General features: G+C 49.0%; 2 protein-coding genes across 7 annotated transcripts in view; one reads left to right on the top strand and one right to left on the bottom strand.

The window, feature by feature from the left end:
- Positions 1-19,598, top strand: part of CTBP2 (C-terminal binding protein 2) — a 286,616-nt gene extending 267,018 nt beyond the window's left edge. For all 5 annotated transcript variants that reach the window (XM_010408459.4, XM_039553603.1, XM_039553601.1 and 2 more), the window contains 8 exons: positions 9,886-10,040; positions 11,653-11,797; positions 13,243-13,449; positions 14,029-14,243; positions 14,657-14,787; positions 15,656-15,783; positions 16,484-16,601; positions 18,068-19,598. In XM_010408459.4, coding sequence (XP_010406761.3) covers positions 9,886-10,040; positions 11,653-11,797; positions 13,243-13,449; positions 14,029-14,243; positions 14,657-14,787; positions 15,656-15,783; positions 16,484-16,601; positions 18,068-18,248 — 1,280 coding nt within the window. In that variant the 3' untranslated portion in view covers positions 18,249-19,598. The remainder of the gene's footprint in view (positions 1-9,885; positions 10,041-11,652; positions 11,798-13,242; positions 13,450-14,028; positions 14,244-14,656; positions 14,788-15,655; positions 15,784-16,483; positions 16,602-18,067) is intronic.
- A 416-nt stretch (positions 19,599-20,014) lies between these two features.
- ZRANB1 (zinc finger RANBP2-type containing 1) overlaps positions 20,015-24,980 on the bottom strand; it is a 43,173-nt gene continuing 38,207 nt past the window's right edge. For both annotated transcript variants that reach the window (XM_039553604.1, XM_039553605.1), the window contains exon 11: positions 20,015-24,137. In XM_039553604.1, the coding sequence (XP_039409538.1) occupies positions 23,919-24,137 (219 nt within the window). In that variant the 3' untranslated portion in view covers positions 20,015-23,918. The remainder of the gene's footprint in view (positions 24,138-24,980) is intronic.

Below are 24,980 nucleotides of genomic sequence, written 5' to 3' on the forward strand. Positions count from 1 at the left end.
ATATTTTTCCTAGGATATCACCACACACAGGGCTCTGTCTTCTTAAGGCACTCATACTTAGGAAATCCTGCCTGAGGTGCACCCAGTCTTTTTCAGTATTAGTTAAACCAGAAAATACTGGGGTTCATGGAATCATTGAATGGTTTGGGTTGGAAGGGACCTTTAAAGGTCATTTAGTGCAACCCCTTGCCATGAGCAGGGATACCTTCAGCCAGGCCAGGTGGCTCTGAGCCCCATGAGGTGATCAGCCTCCCTCCTTAAACTGTTCCTTGAAGGATACAAGGGGGAGCAGATGGGGTTTGGTGGTCACTGCCAAGCCTGGAGCTTTGTTTGCTCTGTTTTTATGGTTCTGGGCTGCTTTAAGTTCAACAGGAATGTAAAGTGTGCCCTGTTTGTTTTTTTTAAAGTGCAACCATGATAAAATCCTATGATAGACCTGTAAAGCTTTAGTTGTAAAAGTAAATCAACTTTAATAGCAAGTAGGTCATAGTTAAGTGCTTTTGAATGTTAGTATTTAGGGGGTTTTTCTCACGTAGTTATAATGCAGTGCTACAGGGAAGTGAGGGTGTTTATCTTAGGGAAATGAGTGGGATTTGCAGGCATTCAGCACCTCCCAGGACCTTCCAGGTTATTCCCCTGCTCACATATTTCACCATCCTTTCTGCACTTAGAGGAACTGGTCTCAAATTCCTCAAAGAGTGATGGGAGAGCACAGAGGAGCTCCGGGTACAAACTGGGATGGAGAAAGAAATGGGTATAAAGAGAAGCAAGAAACTAGGACAAGGAGAAGCAGGAGCTGTGTGAACCTGCTGGGAACATGGCAGTACTTGGGCTTCCTGTCTGTGCTGAGGTTCCTTCACTGGACCTTCGATGTGGAAGAGGGTGGGGATGTGAGAGAGGAGAAAGTTGCCAAAGGTCTGTCGGCCCCGGCTGACACGTTCCCGTTGTGGGCTGAGCAGTGGCTGTCCCGGGCTGCAGGAGGGGTGACCTTGCAGCGGGGTCGCTGAGCAGACGGTTCCAGCTGGGCTTGTGTGCTTGGCCAGCACCCAGCAGCTATTTTAGGAGGTCTTAGGAGGGACGAGGCCTTGGCAGGACCTGTGGGTTTGGAGTGAGCTCTCGGTTCTCCCTGCAGGAGCCAGCAGGCATCAGGCAGGCTGTGGAGGAGCCCCCGGCAGCACACACGGCGTGGCTCACAGGGCTGGGGACAGCCCAGGGACAGCCCAGTGCTCCTGGCGTGGCTCACAGGGCTGGGGACAGCCCAGGGACAGCCCAGTGCTCCTGGTGTGGCTCACAGGGCTGGGGACAGCCCAGGGACAGCCCAGTGCTCCTGGTATGGCTCACAGGGCTCAGGGACAGCCCGTGTGCTCCTGGCTGCTTGGCACAGCACTCACTGCTCCTGGCCTTTTATCCCTCTGAATGAAGGCACTGGAGGTGTCCAGGTGGATTTAAAGGATTGGAGCCATCCCTTGCCCCAGGCCAGGGCTTCGGCTGCTCCCTGGCACATCTGCAGCACGTGCAGGAGGAGCTGAGGCAGCGGCCAGCCCTTCTTGGCGCTCTGTGCTTGGCCAAAAATTGCTTTGGGGAGACTCCTAAAGTCAAGCTGGGCTCTCACTGAAGGCTCCCACATTGCCCTTATGGAAAAAGCATGAGCTAAAGCCTGGGCTGGATCCTTGGTGGGGTTGTTGTCCCTTCTGGCTGTAAACAAGTGACTTGAGATGACAACAGCTATGGGTGGACATGGAAATGAGGATTTATCTTCCAAAAGGCTCTCCAGGCTCCCACCCCAGCAAAGCAGTTCTGTCTCTCCAGAGACAGAAACTCCTCCAGTGCTGTGTCAACCCTCCTGTGGGATCTAAACCTCCAGCAGATCTCAGGAATGCCAGCAGCAAAGCAGAGATGCTCAGAGGGAGCCCTGTTGCTTAAAAGACTGAGAGCACTTTCTGTCCAGCATAATGGGAAGGACTAATGTCAGTGGTTAACAGCATCATGTAATTCCTACAGGTATCTCCCAACATGGCCTTTTCTTTGTTTTCCACTCAGAATCTCTCACCATCAATGTGCAAATACAAGTTCCAACAGTGCTGGTGGCACACAGACAGCTGGTGGGATTGAATCCTTCCCGCTTCCCAAAACTGGCTCCAAGTGCTTGCTTTGATGCTTTACCTTTTTTTTTAATTTGAGGGAATTTCCAGTCTAAACCATGGGGCTGTCAGTGGTCTGTGTGTGAGATAAAGCCAGGTTTGCACCCCACAATGCTGGTGTGTTGTGGACAGCCCTGCTGCTGGTCTGGTGGGGGTCTCAGGCAGCAGAATTCCAGGCTGTCCCCATGCCAGGGTTGTCACTGCCAGTCGACAGGCTCATCTTTAGCCTTGATTTCAATATCTTGTGTTCCAAAACGTCTTTACAGCCTCTGAATCCCTCAGGGCAATTTGAAGTTTGAGCAGCCTCCTGCCCAGATGGCCGATATCAGCAGCTCTCCCCTGGCAGCAGCATCCCTCTCCTTGGGTTTATTTAATCTTTTAAATTAAAAACCAAAAAAACCAACCAAAAACCAAAACAATGAAAGCTGTCCATTTCCTGGAGCAGCTCATTCGTTTTCTACTGCTGTAGTTTTGTTTCCACTTGGATGGAAGGGAAAAAATAAATGGATAACGAGGATGGAGAGGGACCCGAAGGAGAGCTGGCACGGGATGTTGTCCCTGGTGCATGATGCCGTATGGCTGGAATGTGTGGCTCAGAGGTGAACGTCCCACCCATGAGAAATAAAGGATATATCCTGCAGCTGAAGTGCAGCACTGGAGAGAGTGCTGGATAATATTAGGAAAGCTGCCCACTGAGCTCTAGAAGTACAGTTTGTTTCCAGCACTGGGCTTAGTAGTGGAGCATACTCAGGGAGAATTCATTGGGGGTTTTTCTGTTATCTTCTCCATGTTTTTTTTTTTTTAATATGAGCTGCAAAGCTCAGCCCTGGGCAGTGGGACAGTTTGAGGGTCCATATGGTGTCTGAATTGTAACCACCAAACAAACCCTTACTGAGCTTTTCCAATCTTTTTCCCATCCCTCTCTTACCAAAAAAAACCTATGTATATATACAGGCATCTGAGCTGCTCTGAGCAAGCAGTTTCTCTCCCAGGTGCTTCTTTTAGCTTTCTTGGTAGCATCCCTACCTCACCACCCCATATGGCTTCTCCCATCTGCTCTGCCTCTCCCATGCCCTGGCAGCTCCCACTGCCTCTCTGGTTTTGCCGTCCCATCCATCCGTGCCCTGCTCTGCACTCCCACTTCTCAGGGTCCCTGGGTCAGCACATCCCTCAGGCGCCCCTGTCTCCCATCCCCTCGTGTGACCATTAGGAGTTTCACGTTAGCTCCTCTTGAAGTCACTCCTTGGTGTTCAGTGTTCACAGACACAGATTTACCAACCCAGCAATGTGGGAATAACCCAAACACCAACATTTTGATACGTAGCAGAGGCCATACATTACCCTTCTGTTTCTCTTTCCTTGCATTAACACCAGTTCCTGTTCTTGCAGCTGTATGTGCGGTGCTCCTGGGTGAGATTGAGTTCAGCCCAGAGATCATTTCATACACCAGCACTCCGGAGTTTTGCAAAGCTTGTGTTTGGCTTTCGTGCCCCAGGGCTGCATCCCTGTGGTGTCAACAGTGTATCCCAGTGCTTTAATGGGGTACACAAAAGGAGGTGTTTCTGGTGTGTGTACCTGCAGGAATTTAAAAAAGAGTAAGTAAATACCACATATATTTATATTTTAACTGAGCATTTCTCTGTGGCTCACATGTCAGTAGTTCAGCTGGGGGCTGTAACCACGGTGCTTGGATCAGCTAATAAGGACATTGTTTTATATGGGAACTTCCTATGAATTTTTAAAAATACTTTCTTCAAGGAAGCCTTGAAAAGTTATCTGGAAGGGGAACTGGCCAAAATCCAGCTCTTGTGTGCTGACTGGAGGAAATGTGCTGGAGAGGTCAGGGCTTTGCACAGGCTCTTCCCAACACCAGGTACGGGTTTTTCCCTTTCCAGCAGGGCAGGATGGCCCTTACTGCGTCTCTGCCCATCTCTGGAGTTTCTCTGAAACACAATTTCCCTCACCAGAGGGGACTGCCATGAACCTGTGGGTTTTTCCAGTGGGCTGAAAGTTGCCTCCACTTTGCCATCATCCCCCTTGCCCACAGCAGCCCTGGCTGCGAGCCTGGAGCTCCAGCATCAGTTCAAACACCTGGGTTTCCACTGAAGGAGAAGATGTTGCAGTCTTTCCCTGGTAGGATCCTGGCAGCCTCAAAGATGCTTTGCTTTTAAAATACAAAACAATCCGTGGTTATTTATAAAAAAATATATTTGATGTCACTTTCTAAACATGCTGTGTGTCTGTGTGGCTTCTGTCTGCACAGTACCAAGTGCCTCCAGAGTATTTGTGGTTAGAAAAAACAGCGAATATGTTTGGGTTTTTTTCCCCTATGTGTGAGATAAGACTTGTGTCCTATTTCATTTTTGCATATGCATTTATTATGAGAAGCATTTGTTAGCAGGAAAATGTAAGTGAAAGAAAGAGCATCACTGGTGATGTGGTGGAGGAGGTTGGTCCTCTGGGTCCTGCAGCATCACAGTGCTTTCCCGAAGCATCTCCATCCTCACAGAATCACTCTGGCACCTTTGCCACTCAACCTTTCTGCTTGCAGGGAGTGGGGACCCCTGGAAAGCCACCTTGGGACCTTGGCTCTCCAGCTTGTAATGCAGAGGTGATGGCAGGGACAGCAAATCTGGGGATTTTCTAGTGCTTAAGCAATGGTTTATATTCAAGAGAAAAATGTACCTAAATCCCCTTGTCCTGTACTCAGACTGGATGTTAGGGAGACTGACAGGTCTTTCAAAGTCAGTGTTACAAGTCAGTACCAACTCCAGGTAATAGACCTTTGTTCTCCTTCTTCCTGCCCCGTCCTCCAGTTCCAGGATTCCCCTTGGCATCCCGAAGCTCCCGACAGGGTGAGCAGGACCCTTGTCTGTAGCGGGCTGTGCATGCCAGTGAACTGCTGCCCGTTTCTCCTGGGTGTTCCCTTGGGTCGGCTCTGTGTTGTTCAGGACCCTGCAGTCTGTGGAGGGGGGGGATGATGCTGTTGGACCCAGCAGGGTGCTGATAAAATGGGGATAGAGTATCACTATGGAAAGGCAGTGCTGATGGTATTGAACAGGACTGAGGTGCAGATTTTTTTCTTATTTCTTGGGTGGGGATTGTCTGTAGCTGCTGGTGCCGCTGGCAGTGACAAAGGCTGGAAAGAGGGAAAAACAACTGCTCCAGTGACTGCTCCCAGCCATGCTCTGGAGATGGGGCATTGCCCAGGCACAGCCTGCCCTCGTTCTCTACATCCCACAGCAGCAGTGTCCTACATACTCTGACAGTGTGGGATCGGGATTACAGTTACAAAGTCATAAAATATCCTTAGGTGGAAGGGACCCACAGGGATCATCCATTCCAGCCCCTGGCCCTGCACAGACACCCCAACAACCCCACCCTGGGCACCCCTGGCAGCGCTGTCCCAACGCTCCTGGAGCTCTGGCAGCCTCGGGGCTGGGACCATTCCCTGGGGAGCCTGGGCAGTGCCCAGCACCTTCTGGGGGAAGAGCCTTTCCCTGATATCCAGCATAACCCTCCCTGACACAGCTCCAGCCATTCCCTCAAACAGTGACGTGGGGCTGCTTTTACCTATTTGGGACAAACTGAGCAGGACCAGGAGGAGACGGATGACTCCAAGAAGATGTGAATCCTGCCAGTGATCGAGTGTCATTTCTGATGCTGACAATCAGTTGATTCACACATCAAGAAAGAATTTGGTCCTTGGTTTCTGGGTGTAGCTGAGATCAGCACAGCCTTGCTTTCTCCAGTGCTTTGTGTTTGTTTTCGAGGTGCTGCTGCTCAAGACTATCAGCCTTTTTCTGGAGCCACGCTCTGCATGGGAAGAAAGGCATGTTTCATTTTTAAGTTGGAAAAAAAAAAAAAAGCCACACACACAAAAAAAAACCCAAACAAACATAAAACGCAGCGTGGCACAGATTAAATCCATTTGAGACAACTCAAAAAAAAACCCCCGCCGTATGTGCAAGTCAATAGGAGGAGGGGAGTGGAAGGGGGGAAAGCAACTGTGACATATACAAACCCTTTAGTGTGCATAGCATAAGATTTTTTGGCTGGCACTCACATGATTTTATTCAAGGGCTGGGAAAGAACTACGATTAGTTAAAAGCTTCGGCAAAGTCTGGAGGGAGTGCTCTGAAGAGTTGGGAGCCACGCAGAGGTGACTGTAACTCCTCTCGCAATTTCAGACCATTCTTCTGGGGCTCAGGACAAAAGCCTTTTCTTTTCCCTCCGTGTTCAAAGAGACATTTGTCTTGAGATGTTGCAGCTGTGGGCCGCGGGATCGCTTGTTTGAAGATACCCCCTCGTAGACGAAAGGAGAGGCAACGCACTGAAAAGTGGTAGTATTTTATCGTGTGTGGGTTCCCCCCCTTCCTCCTCCCTCCCTACTCCTCCACTGCCATGTGTGGTTTTTAATAAGAAGAAGAATGTGGAGGCAACATTTTCCAGGCAAGGGGAAATTTCCTGTTTCTTTTCTGTTTGTTTAATAAAGTGTGTAGTTGACTGTAAAACTGTAGCTACTTGGTTGTGAGCGGGTAATTCAGGCGAGTGTCAGGATTGCTTCTTGATGCACTTTTATATACTTCAGGGCAACATGTTTAAAGCCTTTTTTCCTCTTTTTTTCCCCCTTTTTTGTTATTATTTTAATGCTGCATGGCACAGGCAACTGAGATTAATAAGAATTAGGCAAATGGCTTCTGCTTTTGTTTCGGTGAGATGGTACCAGCCGTCTTGCGGTCACACAAAGGCTGCCATTTAGCAGGGAGCACTCCCTAATTCTCTTGGCAGGGGTGCCATTGGGATCGGATACAAGTGGGTGGCAAAGGGGAGGAGCGGCAGGAAAGGACAAGCAGGCTTTGTGTATTAAAAATGAAACAAAAGCACTTTATGCGCGGGGCTGCGTGCAACAAGCGGCGCTGCCTGTGAGCCGGGGTGGAGTTTGAGTTCTCTGTGGCTGCAAAACCTTGCTTTTCTTTCTTTTTTTTTTTTTTTTTTTTTTTTTTCTTTCCATAAACCCTTCCTCCTCTCCCTCTTCCTTAGCAAGCTCTCCCTGCACTGCTGGCCAGGCTCTGCAGGCAGCTGAAAACACCTAAAAAAAAAAAAAATATGTGTTGAACAATACTTGCCCCAACTTTGCAGGAACAGCTGGGGGGGTTCTCAGCAAAAATCAGCTTGACATGGCGTGGGAGCCACCGAATCTGGGGGGCTGCTGGGAGGCAGAGCTGATCGCACCCCAGCCTCGAGGAGAGCTGGTGCCCAGCTCCGCAGGGGGGTGATGCTCATGGTTTACACAGCGTTGTATCCTCGGTGGGGCGAGCCCGTGGTTCGGCAGAGTGAAAGGGGTTAATGGCTGTGATGTTTTATCGCAATTTCGGGGGGAGTGGCTGCTGTTTAATTACTTTCTGATCTGTGGCATACCTCGTTCTTAATGAAGCAGTCGCCTGCAGAACAAACGTGCTGTATGAGCCGGGCTAGCTTGGTTTTGTCAGCCCAAATGTCTCGGTTTGAATGTGTTTGTGCAGAGGTAGGAACCAGGACGGTGAGGAATGGATGCAGGGTGGTGGAAAGGCAACGGGAGAGGCAGGCGAGGAAAACAGAGCACGGTTTAAGCTGCAAACCTGCCAATGGTTTTTATTAAAATGTAATTTCCATACATTATGTGCTTCATCCTGTATTGATTTGCTTCAAAACTTTCCTTGTCGAGCTGAAATAAATTCCCTCCTGGAAGTAGGAGAAACGAGAGCAGTTCCTGTGAGTACCTCTCGGGTTACAGCCACATTCATCCTCAGTGACTGCACTTGAATGTGTGGGCAAGGGTGACGTGCCTAAGAAGCCTGTGTCATCATGCACAATTACATCCCTAATCCCAAGCAAAGACACAGATGCTGTTGCAAAAAAAAAAAAAAAAAAAAAAAAGGAAAAAAAGCTGTGTTTTGTTTGACTTTGAAAGAAGCTTATCTAAGGGCAGCATAGTAAACCTGTTATTTTGGGGCTCGGATTAAATGCCAAAGTTTCAGATAACCTGTGGTTTTATCTTCCATGTGCCACACTCACAGGAAGCCACTCCAACCTCTGTGTGCCCCCTGCTCTGCCTTGAGGATGGTCCTGGTCCCTGGTGGGCTCTGGGCTCCGAGCTTGGGGACAGGGATGGTGGCCAGCAGGGCTGGCACCACCACGGCCACCTTGCCCCTGCATCAGATTCCTTTGTATTTGCAGTTGTGGTGTGAGGCTGGCAGGTGATGCTCTAAGCCTTGGAGATCATACACATTAGTAAGCATTTAAGTCAGTGTTATAATTCACTCGCTTGTTAACCTGAGAAAATAATCTGGCTGGGTGCAGTGCTGCCCAGAGGGATTGTGTAAGCGCTCGGAGATTTGGGCATGTTTTTATTCTTGCTTATCTGCTTATCACAAGCTTCTTTCCCTTATCCAGATCGTCTCGGCACTCTAGCCTGCCTACTGACACACTTGCACTCCCATCTGGATGAAATGCATGCAAACAGAATGTACGACTTCCAGTAATGGAGACCTCAGTAGGGAAGGGGGAGGGAAGGACCTGTTCTAAGAGCACCCACCTGTAATGCTGAAAACCTTCAGTCAGGACTGCTGGGTTGGTTGGTTCTTCATTTCTTTAGGCAGATTCAGTGAAAAAGGAATGGAAAGCCACTGAACCCACTCAGTTAAACCTGCCTGTTTCCATGGAGTTATGTTTTCCCATGTAAAATGAGTGTAGCTGTGTGAGTGTAGCAGCAGTGCTGGGTCCCTCCCCAGGGCCATGCTCTTGGTGCTCGCAGGTCTGGGGTTCATCACTGTGGCCAGTAGTGCCCATGTGTGTCACACCCACATCAGCTGGGGAAGGTGCCCCCACAAAATACCCCAAAACAGTCCCATGGAGTTCCCTCAGCCAAGCCCTGGGCTTGTCCCCCTCACCAGCACAACCACTGCATTTAAAGGCCAGGCAGATGTTGGCTGGTAGCCCTGGCAGGTTCTTGTGCAGAAGTGGGGTTTGGTAAGGAGAGGCTTTGCTAGGGCTGCTTGTGTGAGCATTTGGAGACTCAAACCCAGACCCTCTAGCCCCAGCCATCTCATGGTGCAGCAGCAGAAATAAAGCACCACATTGTACCCGGAGCATCTGGTCCCCTCACCTGTGCTCTGCCCAGAAACTGCCTGGGCAGGTGAGAAAGATGCCTGAGATATTTTGTAGGGTCCTAATGTCATAAACATCCTTACTGAAAAGGCAGTGTAGAAATTCCCAAGTGACTTGTCCCAAAATGAACCAGTTAATCCCCAGCAGAGCAATAAATAGGATATAAAAATCAGCCTTCTGTGGCCTTTGGTGGTGATCAATTCCTTCACCTCAGCCTGGAGAACGTTGGGTTTACAAAGATGAGCTTTGCTGTTCCCATGAAACTGTTAGTAGTTGTTTGTGCATCAGAGTATAATCTTCTGTGCTAAAGAGGTCTTCAGTGTCCTGCTCTTCCCATGATTTTCCAGTAATCCTACTTTTTGAGTGATTCTCTGGACTTGTCTTTCTGAGGTGGTCAGAACCGTAAAGCCATTCCCAAAAAAAAAGGGGGGGCAAAGCCACAGCTGTGTTCCCAGTCCCTTGGCCAGACTTCACCCCGTGTTGCTGTTACCCTGAACCTGCTGAGCAGGGTGTCAGCAGGTGCTGCTGCCCCTCACCTGGCAGGGAGCCCCGCTCAGGGCCCGCCGTGTAAAAGCCGCACTCGCTGTGCCCGCAGGTATCCGCCCGCAGATCATGAACGGCCCCATGCACCCCCGGCCCCTGGTGGCACTGCTGGACGGCAGGGACTGCACCGTGGAGATGCCCATCCTGAAGGACCTGGCGACGGTGGCGTTCTGTGACGCACAATCAACTCAGGAGATTCACGAGAAGGTACCGGCAGAGCTGGGGCGGGTGGGGGCAGCGGGATCTGGCCTTGCTCTTCCACATCTTTAAAGCACCTTCCAGTGCCTCAAAGGGCTTCAAGAGAGCTGCAGAGGGGCTTTGGACAAGGTGTGGAGGGACAGGATACAGGGAGTGCCTTCCCACTGCCAGAGGCCAGGGTTAGATGGGATACTGGGAAGGAATTCTTCCCTGTGAAGGTGGGCAGGCCCTGGCACAGGGTGCCCAGAGCAGCTGTGGCTGCCCCTGGATCCCTGGCAGTGTCCAAGGCCAGGTTGGACATTGGGGCTTGGAGCAGCCTGGGACACTGGAAGGTGTCCCTGCCTGTGTTTGGAAAAATGAGTTCCCTTCCAACCCAAACCAGTCTGATTGTTTGATTTTTGAGCAGAAAGTGTACAAAGCTGCACTAGGAGTCAATCAGCAGATAACATCAACAGAAGCCAGTGCAGATTAAAATTAATTCAGGCTGTTTTAGAAGCCAGATGTTAGTTTGGGGGGAAAAAATGTAACTTTTTATCTCTTTGCATCAGGTTTTTCACATCAATGTTATTAACGTTTCTCATGTTTTTTGAAGTCTGTGGTGCTCTTGCTGTGGCTTTGCTGACACCATCCCACCTGCAGCTGGTGGGTGTTCACAGGTGCTGGGTGCACCTCCAGCAGCTCCTCCCTCTCCAGCAGGGAGTGGAGGAGGTTTGGGAATCATTCAGGCAGATCCATGCAGTGTGGATGAGTGTTTCTGCTTGGAAGCTCAACTTCATGTAAATACTTCTCTTAAAAGTATTATTTTAGATACCTCAAATGAAGTTTGAAGTGATCAGAAGTCACTTCCAAGATCTGGGAAAGAGGAATACAAATAGCATCAGTGCTGGTCTTGGCAGATATTAAATTTGGGAGGAGGAGAATGGGAGTTTTTTGTGAGATATTGATAGATGAGCCAGGCTTGGGGGGTTTGGATGGGTCTTGGGTTTCCAGAGCACTGAGGTAGCTGTGGCGAGCACCAGTGAAGGTCTGGATCTTCACTGAAGGGGACAAAGCCCAGCCCTGTGTGACTGTGCAGCCTCTGCAGAGCTTCTCAGGTCCCCTTGAGAACAGCCAGGAAAGGTGGATGTGAACAGTGTGGCAGGAGTTTGGACATGCACAAGGAGGTTGAGGTGTTACCAGTGTCACACAGTCCTGTTCAGAACCAACAGACACTGCTGCAACACCTAATTCCTTCCTAAAAGCAGACTTACTGCTGCTTGGAAGCAGAGGGGTTTGCAGATAACCACCTGGAAAAGGGTCCAGGTGAGAGACAGATGTGGTTTTCATCTGCCTGGTCTGCTCAGATGTAACATCATGATTTGCAGATAATTCACCAAATCCATTCCCAAAGGTGTTGGTGGGTCACAAGCCTGCTGGTTTTGGTGACACATGGCTCAGACAGCAGGTCAGCAGTGAAAGTGTCCAACTCACTGTGTCATATTCCTGGTTCCTGAGCTGCAGGTGTCCCCCCAGGGGTGCCGGCGGCTCCTGACCCCTGTGTTGTGTTGCAGGTGTTGAACAAAGCCATGGGGCCATGGTGTACCACACCATCACCCTGACCTGACCCCTGTGTTTGTTGCAGGTGTTGAATGAAGCTGTGGGGGCCATGATGTACCACACCATCACCCTGACCCGGGAGGATCTGGAGAAGTTCAAGGCCTTGCGGGTCATCGTCCGAATAGGCAGCGGCTACGACAACATCGACATCAAAGCTGCCGGGGAGCTCGGTAAGTCCCAGCTCTGCATCCTGACTCCCTCCCCTGTCCTTCCTTTAAAGCCTTTAAAACAGGCACAAGGAGCTGCTGCTCCCATGGGACCAAGCTGGCACAGCAGAGTTCCAGGCAGGACCTCCATTCAGGCCCCAAAATTACGGGTGCAGTTTACATTTTTTGCACACAGAGGATATTATGACAAGAAAACTTGACCATGAAGTGAACAAAACAGTGCAGTTTTAGAAGGCAGCTTTTGGGTTCTTAACTATGTTAAAACTGCCCTGTCTGAATCCCTCGTTCCAGGTGCCCCCTCATACCACTGGATATTTGCATGGTTGTTCTATTTCTGGCACAGGAGAGTTGATACAGCTTTAGAAAAATTGGAGGAAGGGTGTTTTATTATATTTTGTTAGCAAGATCAATCTCTTGATCTGAGCTGGTTCTCTGAGTCATGCCTGCTCCGCTGGGAAGGCACTGCGTTGGATGGTGGAGCAGGAATTGTGTGTTGGGTTGTTGCCACCTCCTTTGCCATCTCTTCAAAGGCGCCTCAGGAACTTGAAAAAGGCTTTTAGTGTGGATTGCCAAAAATAGGGAGGTCTCGTTGTCAGACAGTGCTGGGGCCACCCAGTTTCCAAACTGGTTTGGGTGGTCACAGAGACATTTGGCTGCACACCTCCAGCTGCAGGAGCTTGATTGTATCCCTGGTTTTAGCAGCTGAGTTAAGAGCAGGTTTTACTCATCTGATCCCAAGATTCAGTCTATGGAGCAGGCCTGCAGTAGTGTTTGGGATATGTTGTATTAAAGGTTATCTCTGGGGAAGTGAAGAATAACAGCCATTCCACCTGAGCTGTTTTACAGAGATAATTGCGATAAGAGAGTCTCAAATAGTCATTCCTAAAAAAAGCAATTCTCAATATAGTGAATTGTTTTCTTTTTTCAGGAGAAGAACAGTGTCTTCTCAGTGTAATGGTTTCTTCATGTTTTTAACTCTTATTGTTATTATCCATTATAACAATGTTCTGAGGCTTTGAACATCAGGAAAGGAAAGATATAACGAATAAAGTAAAGGGATACTGCAGCATAATCCTTCTTTTTATACTTGGCAAATTGGGTGGCCAAATGATGTGGTTTCGACTAGAAAATGTAATGACTCCCCACAAATGTAGCGTAAAGTTTAATTGGTATTGCTTTCCATAAGGTAGTTTTTAAACCATGCAGTCAGTCAATGACCGGTGTCTGAACACAGTGCCAGGGCCACCCACTGGCTGGGCTGGGCACCAGCTTGGAACCCGTAAAAGGGTGGGATGTTGGAGTTGAACCATCTGCCCATGGGTGTTTAAGGGGCAGAGAGTAATACCAGCTTAAGGAGCTCGTGGGAAGGGCAGCCCGGTGTCGTCCCACTCCATGAGCAGGGTCCCTCAGCCAGGGGACAGGAGCTGATTTGTGTGTGGCCTCCGCAGGGATCGCCGTCTGCAACATCCCCTCAGCCGCCGTGGAGGAGACGGCCGACTCCACCGTGTGCCACGTGCTCAACCTGTACCGGCGGAACACGTGGCTGTACCAGGCGCTGCGCGAGGGCACGCGGGTGCAGAGCGTGGAGCAGATCCGGGAGGTGGCCTCCGGAGCCGCCCGCATCCGCGGAGAGACGCTCGGCCTCATCGGCTTCGGTGCGTGGGACAAGGGGGGCAGCTCCTGAGCGGGGCTCAGCACCTCTCACTGCTCCGGGAAGAACCCACAACGAGCCTTTCCAAAACCACAGAACCACTGCAGTGGATCGGTGTGAAATAGGGAGAACATCTCACATGGTTTTTTGGGGAAGGAGCTTTTTGTGAGCTGGGGTTGAGTCCTTGGAGGAGCACTGGTGGTGTTCTGGAGGGACCACACCTCTAGAGGTAGTGCTGCTGTCCTCTCCCCAACAAACCCCCCCCATCCCTGAGCCACAGCTACACCAAGCCAGCCCTTCCTGAGCCACTCTGCCCTGCACAGTGGCAGGGCTGTGTAAAACAGTCTGTCTTAAGTTCAGCCACAGCTGTAGAGAGTTTTAGCCTTAGAGGTGGGATCAGCTAATTAATGCCAAAAGCTCATATGAGTGTGTTTAAATGAGGAAACAGAGGCAAGGCAAGGGAATGTCTGGGGAGCCCAGCAGGCCCCAGGGGACAGTCCTCAGGTTCTGCTGGGGGCTCAGCCTCGTGGAGACAGGGAAGTTGGGCTCAGTTAACTGCCCCTGTCCCTTCCCTTCGGCACAGGTCGCACTGCGCAGGCGGTCGCGGTCCGAGCCAAGGCCTTCGGCTTCAACGTGATCTTCTATGACCCGTACCTGCAGGACGGCATCGAGCGCTCCCTGGGCGTCCAGCGGGTCTACACCCTGCAGGACCTGCTCTACCAGAGCGACTGCGTCTCCTTGCACTGTAACCTTAACGAACACAACCACCACCTTATCAACGACTTCACAATTAAGCAGGTAATTAATTCACCTCGCGTGCACAGCCAGAGAGCTCTTTGGTGGGCAAGCCCAGGGTGCAGGAGCTGGCCACAGATCCCTCAGCTCCCACGGTGAGCCAGCACCTCCAGAATAGCTGGTTGCACCCAGGTGTGTCTCCTCACAGTGTTTAGGGGAGCAGTATCCTGACAGGTAAATGATCCCCACCCCCGTGGTGTGGAGGTGATGGCAACAGTGGGTTTAATTTGCCAACACCAACCAGAGATGGAGTTTCCATGGAAAACCCACCTGCAGCGGGATGGGGATTGCTCCGGGGCTGGAGCACAAAAAGTGGGATGCTGTCCCAGCTGGAGGCAGCATCCCGGGGTGGGGGTGAGGATTGGATGGGGTCACTGCACCCAGCTGACGGTCATCCCTCTCCGGGCCGGCGGCAGATGAGGCAGGGAGCGTTCCTGGTGAACACGGCCCGCGGGGGGCTGGTGGACGAGAAGGCCTTAACTCAAGCCCTGAAGGAGGGACGGATACGAGGGGCAGCGCTCGACGTGCACGAGTCGGAGCCATTCAGGTAAAGCTCTGGCTCCCGGGGCTGGCCCTGGGGTGGTGGCCCTGGGGTGGTGTTGGTGTCACCGTCTGTCGTGGCAGCCACTGAGTGTCACAGCCCTTTGTCACACAGCCCCAGCACTGAGGGACAGTCCTGCTGTTGTCACCTTGCAGCAGCCATCGGTTGTAGTCCAGCACTGGGGTTATGGGTGCTCAAAGGGACACCGGGAGCTTAGAACAAGAACCCAGCCTGTGCTTAAAAGAAAACCCAAAACACTCACTGGGCCATGAGAACAAAGTCACTGCACTCAGCGTTGGGCATTTTTGCCCGCAGCCTGGGAAGGGTTGGTTGTAACTCGGAATGCAGCTTCTCTCACCACAGAAATATTTAAGGAACAAAAAGTTTGCTCCTACACAAGAGGAACCCCAGTGTCCACCTCCTCCCATCCTGGGCTGACCCACAGCTGTCCCTGTATCCCCACACTGCTGCAGACACCCCCAAACATTTTTCCCACGAGAGAATTAAGCCCAGCCACTCCATGGGCTGGTTTTTCAGCCCCGTTGGCTCTTTTTTGGTGCATTTTCTGAGCCTTGCACAGAAGCTGTGCTTCCTCCCCAGCACTTCTGTGGCCATTTTGGGCTGGCAGGACTGTCAGGCCAGGGAATCATGGAATGATTTGGGCTGGAAGGCATCTTAAAGGTCATCTAGTTCCAATTCTTTGCCATGGGCAGGGACACCTTCCACTAGAGTAGGTTAATCCAAGCCCCATCCAGCCTGGCCTTGGAAGGAGTGTTGCATATGTAGAGGCCAGAGCACAAGCCTTTGGCCGTTCATCTTTTATTCGCTGCTTAAACATTGATTAATCTCTTTGCTTGTTTTCCCCTGCTCCCAGTTTTGCTCAAGGCCCATTGAAAGATGCTCCCAACCTGATCTGCACCCCGCACACAGCCTGGTACAGCGAGCAGGCGTCCCTAGAGATGAGAGAAGCTGCTGCCACCGAAATCCGACGTGCGATCACAGGTACCCGGCCCCTGGGGACGCTGGGCTTGGCTCCCTGGGTGCCTGCAACAGGAGTCAGGAGGAGCAGAGACAGGGATTCACCCTGCCCATGTCCCAGCAGGACACTGGGAAAGGGATCTAACCCCAGTTTGCTTCCCAGTAAAAGAGCTGAGAATCCAAACGTTCCTGTTCTGTCATTTGGGGATGTTTGTGGTTGGGTGAGGGGTTTTGTGTTGTTTGTTTTTTTATGAATAGGGCAAAGACTGGTGACTGGGGAGAACAGGACAGGGAAGCAGTAATTGCTGCCCATGTTACTGGTGCTAACCCACACAGTGGTGCAGACACAGCCACTGTGGATGTGACTTCTGCATTCCAAAACCAAATCCGATGGTGGTGGGCACAATACTCCAGCAAAAGGGTGCATCTTTTGTCCTAAAAGCTGCCATCCTTGTGAAGGTGGAAGGCACAGCTTCATGTCTGCCTCCAAAGCAGGGGCTCAAGGGAACAGCTTCCCAAGTGTTGGGAGTGAGGGTAGGAAACTGGTCTCCAACCCTGCACCTCAGGGCAGCCAAAACATCCTCCTGAAACAAGGAATGTGGAATTTTTTTTCTCCCATCCTTTACACTGACAGACACAGTGAAATTATAAACACTGCAGCTTTTTAGAGGGTGATAAAGCTGGGCCCTGCCTGACACAGACTCACCTTTCTCGCCAACTGCAGGGCGCATCCCAGAAAGCCTAAGGAACTGTGTGAATAAGGAATTCTTTGTCACGACGGCTCCGTGGTCAGTAATAGACCAGCAGGCGATTCATCCCGAGCTCAATGGTGCCACGTACAGGTGAGCGGGAGAACGGGAGCACCGGGAGAACGGGAGCACCGGGAGAGCTGGAGCCGCTGGCACGGCAGGGCTGGGATCCAGCTGGACAGGAGGGGGGACACCCGGGTACCCCAGCTGCTGTCACTCCTCCCTGGGAACCAGCACGGGCAGTCACTGATGCTGCTTGAGCCACCCACGGGTGGGTAGAGCCTCCCTTTCCAGAGCCTGCATCCCTCTGGGCTGGGAGTCACTGGACTCTGTGCTCCTGTCCCTGACCAGCTGCTGTGAGCCAGGTCCACCTCGAGGGTTAATGAGCCAGGGGAAAAGCTCCAAATATAGGGCTGTAGTCAGGTGACCCAATTTCCACCTAAATCCGAGATTAAGGATTACTTACTGCTCTGTTTAGATGGCTCCAAGCATGCTGGTAGGAGACATTAGGCTCAAGGAGCTGGAGCATGGGCTCATTCAGGGTATCACCACTGCCAAAAATACTCTGAGCCACAAAATACCCTGCAGGGCACATCAGGTCATGTTAGGCAGGAGTTACCCAGCAGCAGAGCCCCAGGCAGCTCCTGTGCCATGCAGGCCACAGGCAGTGAATACTCCCTCTCACCAGAACGTCCAAACCTGGAAAAAGCCTTTCCCAGTCCTGCTCTTGTTCCAAAACACGTGGGCAGTGCCATCACCTGAGGACAAGCCTTGGCTTCCCACCTTAACCTGTCTCTGCAGGGAGCTTCATCCTGGCTAAGCTGCAGCCCCACAGCCCCTGTAAGCTGGCTCAGCTCCCCACCTTCACAGGCAGGTGAAACTCCCTTCCTCTCCTGGCTTCCCAATCCGCCTTTCCCTAAGGCAGCAGAGCCACAGGGAGGTGGGAGCTCTCAGGCCTCATGTGGCTACAGAGCTCCAGGGTTCAGCTTCAGGGTTTTGTCCTCATTTTCCCACATCACAGCTGAAGGAATTCTTATTCTCCTTTTTCAAACTCACTGTTGTTTCTTGAAATGTGTGTAATTCCTCCTGCTTTTGGAAAAGATGGATTAGATCTGATCCCATCTTTCAGCTGTGCTGTTCCATGAGGAAGATGCAGCTCACCTTCCACACAGGGAAAATTTACAAACCAGGTGTCGGTGTTCAAGGTATTCACACACAGGGATGCAGTCAGCACACCAGCATCTGGGGTTTCAGAGAGCATTCCAGATGGTTCCTTACCCAGTTTCCCAAAGGAGAAGGCTTCCCCCTGGCTCAGGAGGCTGTGAGAAGGCACAGAACAAGCTGCAGTCCTGGTGCTGTAGCAGAGGATGCTTACCCAAGGCACAGCAGTTAATGGGTAACTCTGAGCTCTCCCTTGTAACTCAACAGGAAAACCAAACCTGGCTCCGGGAGGGAAGTGGAAGCTCGTTGCTGTGTTTTCTCCACAGAGGTGGTGGGAGTGATGGGTGTGTGATGAGCTCTGCTGTGACAAACCTGCCTCTCTCTGTCCCCTCTGCCAGGTATCCCCCTGGGATGGTGAGTGTGGCACCGGGAGGAATCCCAGCAGCTATGGAGGGCATCATTCCCGGAGGCATCCCCGTTACTCACAACCTTCCCACAGTGGCACATCCTTCCCAAGCTCCATCGCCCAACCAGCCCACAAAACACGGGGACAACAGGGAACATCCCAACGAGCAATAGCAGATAATTTAAAAACCATTCAATAAACTTAGGACCAAGAGACATTGGAAAAGAAGTTATACATGAACTAAAAGAGAAGAATTTGATACGAAATTTGTAATGTTGATTTTGGACAGACGCATCATTGATGTTCCAGTGTTCCCGACAAAGCGACAGCAGCCAAGACTGGGGAGGAGCCCTGGAGAAGTCACCTGCTCCCTGCAGCGCTGAAAACTAGGATGTGATACATTAATGAGCAACTTCTGTTCTTGTGTGTTGAGTTTCCTTCATCTGTGCATCAATCACATGAATAAAAATGAATTTCTTTTCCCCCCTCAATTCCTTGGGAAGGACAGGGCTCCTGCACTGTGTCCAGGCCACTGAATTAAGCCATCTTTACAGAGTTAACGTGTCAGAGGAAACCATTGGGTGGCTTCAGCCCTTTCCTTTCTCTTGCATCTGGTGACCTCTCCTAACGGGGGGCAGCAGTCCTGGCTTAGAAGTGGAAGAAAAAAAAAGCAAACACTACTCCTCCTCCTTTTTGCAGTCTCACAGGGCCAGTGCCATTAACAGAAGTTCCTGCCAGGTCTAAGTTCCAGCCATTCCAGCCGGGATCCGTGGGCTGGGGAGGGCAGAAAGGGCTCTTGGCACTGACCACTGCCCTCCCAGGCTAAGGAAAACCAAACTGCCAGTCTCTTCTCTGCCCAATACACTGAATAAAGTAGCTGTGCATCCACCTATGCCCTGCAATGATGCAAGAAAAAATAAAAGAAAAAAAAGAAAAAAAAAAAAAAAGGAAAAAAAAAAAGAAGAAAGTATTAAGTTTCACACACTATTTGTACTCAAATATATTTTCTCAGTTTTAAATCTGCAGCTATTTTATCAAGTGGAAAAAGTCTTGAGCTGGAAAGGGTTCAAGAATAATGTTGCATTTCCTTATGTCTCAGGAAACACTTTTTATGGTAACTTGTCAGACTGTCTATGAACAAAATCCACTTTTTTAGACATTGATAAAAGTCTTCTTCACGTGATATTTTATACAAGAACACTTCAAGATGTGTTATTAGATGTGACTGATTTTAACAAATCCTATTAGATTTGTATCAACTAGTTACATGTTATATTCATAGTCTTTTGTGAATCATCGCCTTTTTGTTTTTAAAGATGGCCTGTTTTGAGCCTTTGTATGGGTACATTCCTGTTTCTGTGACAAAAAAAAAAAGAAATCTTGAGCTGTCCCAAACAGACAAAAAAGAAACCAATGGCTATCAGTATGTTTTGTTTTAGTGTGTTACCGTTACTGTATTTGTTTATTGTAAAGGTGGACATTTAGCGTTCAGTGCAGTTTTCAATAAAAAGTGATAAAATTTCTATAATTTCTGAAAGGCAAGAGCTCTCGCTGCAATCTGGGGCTTTTGGAGACACTGAGAGGTAACCATAAGGTACAGAAATGTAATTCTGGTCACACTTGGCAAATATTTACAGTCCAGTGGGAAGAGAAGGTCCCTTCCAACTCAGAGTGGTCTGTGATGAAGAGATCACTGTGGGTTTCCACTAAGGTACAAAGGCAGCTACAACTCACACAACATTTTCTGTACATTCTCAAGAGCTGAAGCGTTATCAAACCACTGGAAAATAAAGCCAAAAAAATGCTCAAGAGGTGCTGGTGGCTTTGAGCTTCACTGGGCAAAAGGCCTGTTCTTGTTTCCACCCTTCTTTCCCACTGTGTCCAAGTACCACACACATGGAGTTAGATGGGGACTAAAAAAAGCTGAAACCAAAGTGTCTAAGTTACAAAACTCTGTATTTTGTTTGCTTTAAATTAAACTGAAAACTTGGTTACCAGCTCCAAACATCCAAAATAGAGATCACCTGTTACAGAGCAACCGCTCCTTGTCAGTGCTCAGCACAGCCCAGCAGTGAATTATCCGTGACCTCCATGAGAAACTGGGATAAAACAGGTCAGATACAGGGGAGGTGTCTGGGACACACTGAAATGACCATCAAAACCATGAGGAAAACATTTAATTGTTATTAAGATTTAGAGTTGTTTTAAAAATAAACGAGCCCTGGTACTTTGTTTCCGAATAATCCGGTACCTCCCTGCGCCGCAGGATCCCCTGTGCCAGCAGTGACTCCGCACTGGGACAGTGAGGGCCGAGCTCAGAAAATGCTGGAGCTTTCATCCAACACCCAACTTCCCTTTCAGACAAAACCAAGGACAGAAGTGCCACAAGCTCAACAGGAGCAGCGACTGAGCCATCCCAAGGGTTACAAGTGCCTGCAGTAAGAACCCCAGCAAAACATGCAAAGATCAGAGCTGTGGAAGCGGAAAGGGAAGAATACCATCACAACTGGGAGATGCCAAAGCACCAGGAGCTGCAGCTCTCAAGTGGAAAGTTACTGGGCAGAGAAATGGGAAATGAACAGTTGCTGCTGAAGGTTTGTGGCTGACGGAAGAGCCATGCTGCTGCTGTTGCCCTGCTCTGGGAAGGCAGACAGGGACGCTCTCCTGGGATAATCATCTCCTCCTCCAGGGAGAACTCCAGAGATGTCACTGTAGCTTAAAACAAGCAGCTTCAAGGTTAAACACTACATAAAATCTTTTTAAAATGGTATATGGGGAAGTTACTGAATAAAAGGGGGGAAAAGGAAAAGCAGCAATTAAACAAGGTCTCCAAACACACACACCAACCTAGATAATGGAGGAAATGCAACTCGGGGGGTATTTGCCATAAGCCATGCAGCAGAACTTTGGAAGAATCCAGAATTACTAAATTTTAATATATTAAAAACAAAAGAAATACAGGGATTTTCACTGAGGAAGTCATAAATAAAACCAGAAAAAAAAAACCTGACCAGGTGTAAAGGAGGTAGCAATGAAAAGCTAAGTTCTGTGCTAGGAAAGCGTGTGCTGCTGTGAGCAATATATGAGGAAAGTAACATTGAGAAACCCAATTTTTTTATGTATTTTCATGGCTGAAAGTGCAGAACTTGCTGACAAGCTGCAAGGGAGTGTGTGCAGATTAATCTCAGTGTCTGTAAACTTTCAGGTGTGTGACTGAGGAGCCACTGACATACACTGACTGCGGTGCGAGCACGAAGCCGGGGTGTTGTACCTCTTTAATCTACAGGTACAGGAGGTTTGGAATACTCTGATTCTGGAAAAGACACTTCACCAGTTCCAAAAAGGCCTGTGAAGCATGTGAACCTGAACAGACCATTCATTGTACAACACATCAGAACAAAACAATAATGATCAAGAAAGCCAAGTGATCCAAAGTACCAGGACTGTCCTGTTGGAGCAGAACTTGAGGAATTCATCGGTGCATGCTTTGAGAACAGCTGAACTGACCACAAGGACTCCACTGCTCTGGGAAGGGCTGGGGGACAGGGGCACAATGCAGGCTGCCCATGGACAGCAGGAGAGGAGGGCAGGAGTGCTGGGCCAGCTTGGCTCAAGGTAGACTTTCACACTGGTAATTCTCCCCCCGGGACAAGGAAGCTTTGCTTCCATGAATGGAACAGCACTGCCAAAAGCACAGGGGTGGGAGGTGAAAACTCCACAGCATCCTCAGAGTAGCCCATGGACTCAGGGGCTTATCCTTGTGTCCACAGGGCAGCTGGTCGTGGGCAGGCTGGGATCTGAAGTTACAGGTCTGGCCACTGACTGAGGGCTCCTCAGGATGGTGAATTAGGACCCCCATGGTCACAGCACGACACACAAACCACTCCAGCACACGGTGCTGGCCAGCTCAGGGCATGGAAATCCTCATCCCAGCTTACCCTGCATTGAGCTCCCCTGACAGAAAAGCTTTACATCCTCAGCTAGATGAGGTATAAAAGGATTTCACTGCAAGGTAAGGACAAAAAAAGAAATCCCAATTTAGAAAGGGAGCTTGAACCAGGACTGTGTGCTCATGAAGAAGCTCTGTAGTATCTGGGGTTGGGCACTGAATTTGGGTCACTCACTCATGGCAAAGCAGCATTCATCCTTCACCTGGAAATCTGGGCTTGCACCAATCAGAGGAGCTCTAATGGCCAAAAAGGTGAAGACATAATAAACCTCAGTGGAATCTAGAACGGGAAAATTGCAAAATTAATACAGTACTTCATTATTTCTTTACTTTCGGTGTCGTCACCAAGTTTCTGTAGGAGTTGTGCACGTTTCAACACCATCTAAGCAGCATTTGGAAGAAAAAGCAGCAAGTTCCTCAGGGTTTCCATAGCTCTGAACTACATAAAAATAGGTGCTATGGGGCTTCTTTCCAAATTCTAATTAAAACAATTTCATCTACTGCAAAATTGCTTATTCAACCACCACACCATCAAAAGTGCTTTTCAAGCCAACCTGAATTGCACTGTATATGTAAAAACTGGCATTAACCTTTAGTGTTTCAGTGAGATTTTTAGATAAACTTTATCCATTACAGGTTACATGGCTAAAGTTATCAAATATAATAAAATTTCTACTGGAGAATATACTCTGAACTTACACTCTTAGGAACTTACATAAGTTTAAGTATGGCCACATCAATCAACATGCAAGAAATTCCCAGGTTTACATACTGAGAAATATATAACAGTGCTTTTAAACAACTTGAGCATAAATTCTTCTTTTTAATTAGAACTGCGAAGTGGAGTCTCACTAGATTTAGTGACCAAGGAGTAACCCTCCAAAAGGTATTTTTTCATTTGCAGCAAAGTTTGAGTGATCAAAGAATAAATGATAAAATGATATAATTTGTAACACAGCAAGGCGGAGTTTTGACAAGATTAAATTCTCAACTGTGTTCAAGTTCTCAGATTTCACACAATTTTCCTTAGTGTATACTCACAGGAATAAAATCCCTATCTTTTAGGTCACTTCTCTGAATAAATATCCTTACGTATACTGAAAGGAATCTATTAACTATTAGAAGAAAAAAAAAAGGAAAAAAAACCAAAACACCAAAAAGCTTTTTCAGGAAACAAATAATTTCACTCAATGAAAAATTTAGCTTCTTTTCCAGTTTGTTCCGTAGAGTTTAGGCTTTATTATGTGGGCACAGCAATAACTAAAATATTAGTAAAATAATGAATGTATTTTTGCTTATAACTTGCTGTGGATATCTTGTGCAAACAAAAAAAACCTCTCACAATCTGACCTGGGCACTGGTGAGATTTCACAGGAAAGGGCCTTTCAGGGAAATGTGTCAGAGTATCTAAAAGGTGATGGAGAAGACCAGGTTCTACTGTAAAAGAATCTCAGAGGGAGGAGCTATCCATCCAGCTCACATGTGCTTTCAGAAGTGCCCTTAGTTGAAAAATTTCTCTGCAATAATTAAGATGCTGGTATACGTTTCCTATTACACAACCTCTTACACAACCACATGCGGTACATTTATAGACAGATTTACAGTCAGAAAGAAAAATGGGGTTGGTTTTTGTTTGTTTTTTTTTTTTCTTCCATCTTGATAATAAAATTAGCTGTTTTTTGTTTCTTTTTCGTGTTTTTATACAAACTGTAGTCCAGCCCACTTGGCTCTCTCCAGGCAGCAGGATGAGCATCCATTCTCTCTCCCTGTGCTGTCGGAGAATCCTTCCCGGCATGTATCCCCTAGACCTGGGTCGTTCCACACCCAACTGCTACAGCACAACGCTCACTCAGGGTCACACACTCTGCGCTGCTCATTTGCACTTTATTCCCCCTCACTCATCGTCGTCATCCTCGTCCTCCTCGCCGTCGGACAGGGACGTGCAGGGCCGGATCTGGCGGTAGCGGTCGAGCCACTTCTCCACCATCTGGGTGACCAGCGGGTGGTTGCGCCGGCGGGAGCTCTTCTGCATGGCCACGAGAACCCCTCCCTCTGTCACGCAGCAGTCCAGCCACTCCCGCAGCAGCTTCTCCTGCTGCTCCTCGTTGCCTATCTTTGGGGGACAGAAAACACCGGCAGTGAGGCTTCCCCAACGCCCAGCGCCATTCCTGCTCCGAGCGCATCGCCGCACCCAGAGACTCTGAAAGCCAAACTCAACCAAAGTTTGAAGGCTCTGGAAATACGCTCCAGCTCTTCTTCCCAATTTTTCACATGTGTATTTCCAATGCAGCCTTTCTGTATTTCAGTTATTTTAAAGCAACTATTTATTTGTGGTAGGCACCATATATAAAGGGCAGGCCCTAAAAGATTCTTCTGGCTTTACAAAGACATTTTCAGGAGTCTTAAGAGTTCCTTCGATGAAATATTTTCTCTTGTAACACATAACAAATATCGTGGCTTGCTGAAGAAACACCCCTCTCTAGACCTGAAGCCCGTATTTTTCTCCTTTTATTTATAGAATGCCCACTTTCTGCAATTACTTCAGTCTTCCAGCCCTCCCTTCATCCATGCACACCCTTTACTGAAATAGTTCCATGTCTTTATCGTAGTTATTAAAAAATGAGTTGAGTTTCATTAGAATAGAAGGTGGAACATGCTGCAACTATGGGCCAATATTTGTACTGCATCTTTTAGAAAAAAAAAAAAAAACCCCAAAAGGCAGATTTCAGTCTTTCCTTAGTGACAGAACCCTTATTTTTGTGTCCTTTTCTAGGTATGCTGATATTCAATGTTCTCAGGCACAGGATGGGATTGTTGAGGTGTCCTGTGCAGGGCCAGGAGTTGGACTGTATGATCCCTGTGGCTCACTTCCAGCTCAGGATATTCTGTGATTCTATTCTGTGATTCTGTTTCTGTGATTTACATGGACAATGAAGTTACATTCCATTTACAGAGC

The sequence above is a fragment of the Corvus cornix genome, chromosome 6, assembly GCF_000738735.6.
Source record: "Corvus cornix cornix isolate S_Up_H32 chromosome 6, ASM73873v5, whole genome shotgun sequence".
In the NCBI taxonomy this organism is placed as follows: Eukaryota; Metazoa; Chordata; class Aves; order Passeriformes; family Corvidae; genus Corvus; species Corvus cornix.